This window comes from Leucoraja erinacea, chromosome 1 (genome assembly GCF_028641065.1).
Source record: "Leucoraja erinacea ecotype New England chromosome 1, Leri_hhj_1, whole genome shotgun sequence".
NCBI classification, from domain to species: domain Eukaryota; kingdom Metazoa; phylum Chordata; class Chondrichthyes; order Rajiformes; family Rajidae; genus Leucoraja; species Leucoraja erinaceus.
The window spans coordinates 115,070,411-115,074,735 of NC_073377.1; the positions used below are offsets into that span (position 1 = coordinate 115,070,411).

The 4,325-nt window shown below is 45.4% G+C and overlaps 1 protein-coding gene across 1 annotated transcript in view; it reads left to right on the plus strand.

Annotated features, from left to right (window-relative positions):
- Positions 1–176: 176 nt before the first annotated feature.
- LOC129695552 (probable E3 ubiquitin-protein ligase HERC6) overlaps positions 177–4,325 on the plus strand; it is a 17,996-nt gene continuing 13,847 nt past the window's right edge. Inside the window, exon 1 of the mRNA XM_055632647.1 lies at positions 177–185. Within this exon, the coding sequence (XP_055488622.1) occupies positions 177–185 (9 nt within the window). The remainder of the gene's footprint in view (positions 186–4,325) is intronic.

Genomic DNA, 4,325 nt, shown 5'->3' on the forward strand with positions numbered 1-4,325 from the left:
ATCAAAAAACAAAGAATTATTGCACATTGATCAGTTTCTGACTTAAAACTTCTGAAGAGGAGCGGTTTGTGGCAGAGAACACCATTATAAAACGATCAGGTTAAAATGTCTTCAATCTTCAATCCAAAGAATTGAACAGATAATTTAGTCAGGTTTGTTTATGCAGCACTTGGGCAATGCAGCAGGTGAGATGGCATCTTTTGGATGAGTTGTTAATCTAAGGTCCGTTAACCTCTCAGATCTTATAGGCTATTTTCAAAGACTGACATGGGATTTTTCTCCAGATATCTAAATGTATTCTTCATCCAATATCATTAAAACATATTCCATCCAAGACCTCATTGGGAGTTCAGGAATCTGTTTATGGGCAAATTTACTTCAACTTTTCGTTTGTTACAACAGTGATTACATTCCTCATATAATTATATGTAAGTATAAGTATATCATTGATTATAAAATACTTTGCCCTTTTCATGAAAGAAATTCTTGCCAAGTCCAAATATCTTGGTGGTCAAAAAATGGACCAGATCAGAGGATTCTTGGGCTCATACATATGAACTGAAAATGCTGTTAACATTCACCAAGTATGGTAAGATGTATGAAAAGAGAAATAGAGTATTTATTTCAAGTTGAAGAATCTTCATCAGAGCTGAAAAGGTGTTTTTGAGTTGCAGTGAAGGCTGTGGGAAAGATGGATAGGATAAGCTGAATGAATGTGATCGGGTGAGGCTCGGGTAAAATAGGATAATGAAACCATTCATTCAACAGGCAAATCTCATATCCCTGCTATTGACATCACATAACACAAAGAAGTGTGATCGCCCTCTAACTTGTCCCATTAACTGTCTTCAGCTTATCATAGACAAACCTATACATAACTAAAGCTCTGATCTTGTGCTCCTCCAGTTAGCGCATTATTTCTATTTGCGCAATAACGGTACATGACAGCACTATGATTTTTCACCAGCTCACTCACCGTTCTCCTGTGCTGCGAGTGCACCAAGTTTCATCTGATCGATGGAATAATGTAAAAGTTTGTGAGTTTTAAAAAATCATAAAAAAAACCGTGCTTGCGCAGATCGATCTCCTCTCTGCCAGTCAGCGCCGTGCGGACTTGGTCGCTTATCATGTCACTCCACGGGACGATCCGCCCTTCCTGCGCCATCGGTCTTTATGGAGAAGAGGGGGGCCAGCGGAGGTCTCCAACCGGAAACGTCGATGTCGCCAAACGGAAAGCGGTGAATCTGTTACTGGCGAAGGAGAGAATCCAGCGCATGCTGTGAGTCCAAACGTACCGCCATCGCAACGGTCTGCAGCTCCATCCCCTTCCCTTTTGGTCTCCCTCGCTGGCTCCCGCCCCCCCTCTCCCGTGATACCCCTCTCCCCCTTGGCTCTTCCCCCGTCTGTGTCTACGAGCTCTCCTCCCCCCCACACACGGCGCGGGTCGTAGCTGCTGGTGTTTCCGGGCCGCTACGAGGCCTGGCTCTGAGGGCGCTGACGGCTGATGGATCCCTCCGGGGCACGCAAGAAGGGGAGATGAGTGGCAAACTCGAGATCTTGGGGAGAGAGAGAGGAGGAGAGGAGAGGGGATAGTGGGAGAGGAGGGAATTAGGGAGGGTAGAGGACTTATGAAGGGAGGGAGGGGGGGAGTGGACTGAGGATAGGGGAAAGATGAGGGAGGGATTGGGGAGGGTAAGAGGAGATGGGGAGGTGAGGAGGGAGAGAGGGGGGGGAATAGAGTTAGAGCAGTGGGGGGAGGTAGGGAGTGGGGAATAGAGGGAGAGTAGTGCATTGGGGAGGTTGAGGAGGGATAGTGGGGGGAGGTGGGGGCTAGAGGGGATAGGAGGGGTGTAGGGAGGGAGAGAGTGCTAGGGATGAGAGGAAAGAGCTGTGCTGTGCAGTTGGGGACTATGTGTGAGTGGTGGAATATTGTGTTGGGGGACCAAGCCGCCTGTGTGACGGCCCCCAATGGGTGCCAACTTAGTATGCTATGTATGTATATATTTATATATGTATGTATGTATTTTTATATAGATATATTTATATATTTATATTTGTAGGAAGGAACTGCAGATGCTGGTTTAAACTGAAGATAGACACAAAATGCTGGAGTAATCAGCGGGATAGGGCCAGCATTCTGTAAAGGGAATGGGTGATGTTTCGCGTAAAAAGACCTTCTTCAAACTAATCAGGGGAAAGGAAAAAAATAGATGGTGATGTCGAGAGAGATATAGAACAATGAATGAAAGATATGCAAAAAAAAGAAACAATGATAAAAGAAAACAGGCCATTGTTAGATATTTGTGAGGTTGAGAATGGAGAGAAGCTGATGCAACTTGGGTGGGAGAAGGATGGAGAGACACAATGCAGGGGTTACTTAAAGTGGGTTTGTAATCGATGTCAGTCTATATCCTGGGATGGAGATGGTGAGATCAAGAAAGAGGAGGGGAGATGGTCCAAGTGAATTTGAGTGCAGGATGGAAAATTGGTGGTGACGTTAATGAAGACAATGAATTCTGCATGGGTGCAGGAGGTGGCACCGATGCAGTCATCAATATAACGGAGATAGAGTTCGGGGGATAGGGCTAGTGTACTGGAGTGTTCAACGTATTGCACATAATACTTATTGTCACATGTACGTGAAGGTACAGTGAAAATTCATTGTTTTTTCATTCACAGTATACAAAAGAGTTGCAACATGTCGCTGACAAGGTTTACAAAAGTGGCTATAAATATTGTTGATCGGCTGCCCTGAAGGACGCCGCACCCTGTGTGTGCCTTCAGCACCTGTCCATCTCACTACCATCTTTGCAACATGAAAACACCTTTTTTGACACCCTTTTCACCTGCCAAAAGGACTCCAACTGGAAACATTAACGCTGTTGTGTAGGAAGGAGCTGATAGGGAAAGATAGACACACAATAGTGCTAGAGAACTCAATAGGTCAGGCAGCATCACTGAAGAAAAGGAAGAGGTGACATCTTCTTCTGTCGTATGTCTTTTAGACCTGCAGTTCTGTGAGGCGAGCCAGGCCAGCGTGTCATGTCCAGGTCAATCAGAACTCATCACCATTCGGTGACCGGGTGTTTGGGGAAACTGGTGACTATGTGCTCCACGTCTGTGTTGGGTCCCACACTCGCAGGAGACGCTGTCCCACGAGGCCCCATTTCACGTACCCCTTAGCGTCCGATGCCTGTCCTCAAGCGGTTGAGGGTTTGTCCACTGCTTTCGGGGCAGGTCTGGCCAGGGACGTCCATGGGGTCATTGATGTAATGGTGCTAGCCTAGAAGGCTGCTGACTTCCAATGGTCGCTCCCTCTAGTCTTGACCAGGTGGCCTTAGAAGCGCAGCCGGTGTTGTGCAGGGCACTCTTGGGATGCGTTGACAAAGGGGTTGCGTGAATTGAGGCAACACTCGTCGTGGTGGCTCTGTGACGATCGAGGAGGATGGGTGGGATTCACTGGTCAGAGGTGACGATAAAGTAGGTATGTTTACAAAACTACCTCAGCGGCGTGCAGTGCTGCCACTGGACGTGTGCGGATTTGGAGCTTTGAGGTGGGCGGGGGCGGGATTTAAAATGCGGTTTTCCTACCTGTCCTGGCTTTATTTTCTGGGGGGTAAGCTTTTGCTGAAGAATTGTTCCGCCGGAGTTCTTCTGTGAAGTTTTTTATCAACGCCCGAAAGTTCAGTGCTGGCGAGTAATTAAACAAGTCGTTTCTAAAGCCATCATCGCCGACCAAGGGGACACTTTCACGACGGGCAGGTAAAGGAAAGCCGTTTATTATGTATAAACGTGCTCTAAGATGCCTTTAATCCATTTACGTTGCGCCAAGGGTGATTTAGGAACCATACGAACGGCAGTATTTTTCATGCGTATGGGGTTTAAAGTCCAGACAACCGAAACGTTCCAATTGACGCTTCCAGAAAAACTAATCGCAACAAGAGGATTTTAAATGGCCATTAACTTTACAGGAATTAAACATAAAAATTCTTCCATTGGCCTCTAAATCCATGACTGAGATTTTTAAAATCATGTTATATTGTGGAATTTTGTATGTATGTTATGGACACTAGGCAATTTAAAACGTGATCTTTTCTAAGACATGGATAGATGTTTAGGTATCTAGTAATGAATATGGTAATTCATCTACAATGGGTAACTAACTCAGTATGATTTAATTTCAGGGTCATCCATTAAGATGGTTCATATGTTCAGAATGCTTCAATCTCGACATAATAAAATGTCATTCTGTTCTCTAATTTTTAAGAAAGTTGATGGGCTTTGACGTTCTTATCACAGGTTTTGTGTTACGTCAAGCGGAAAAA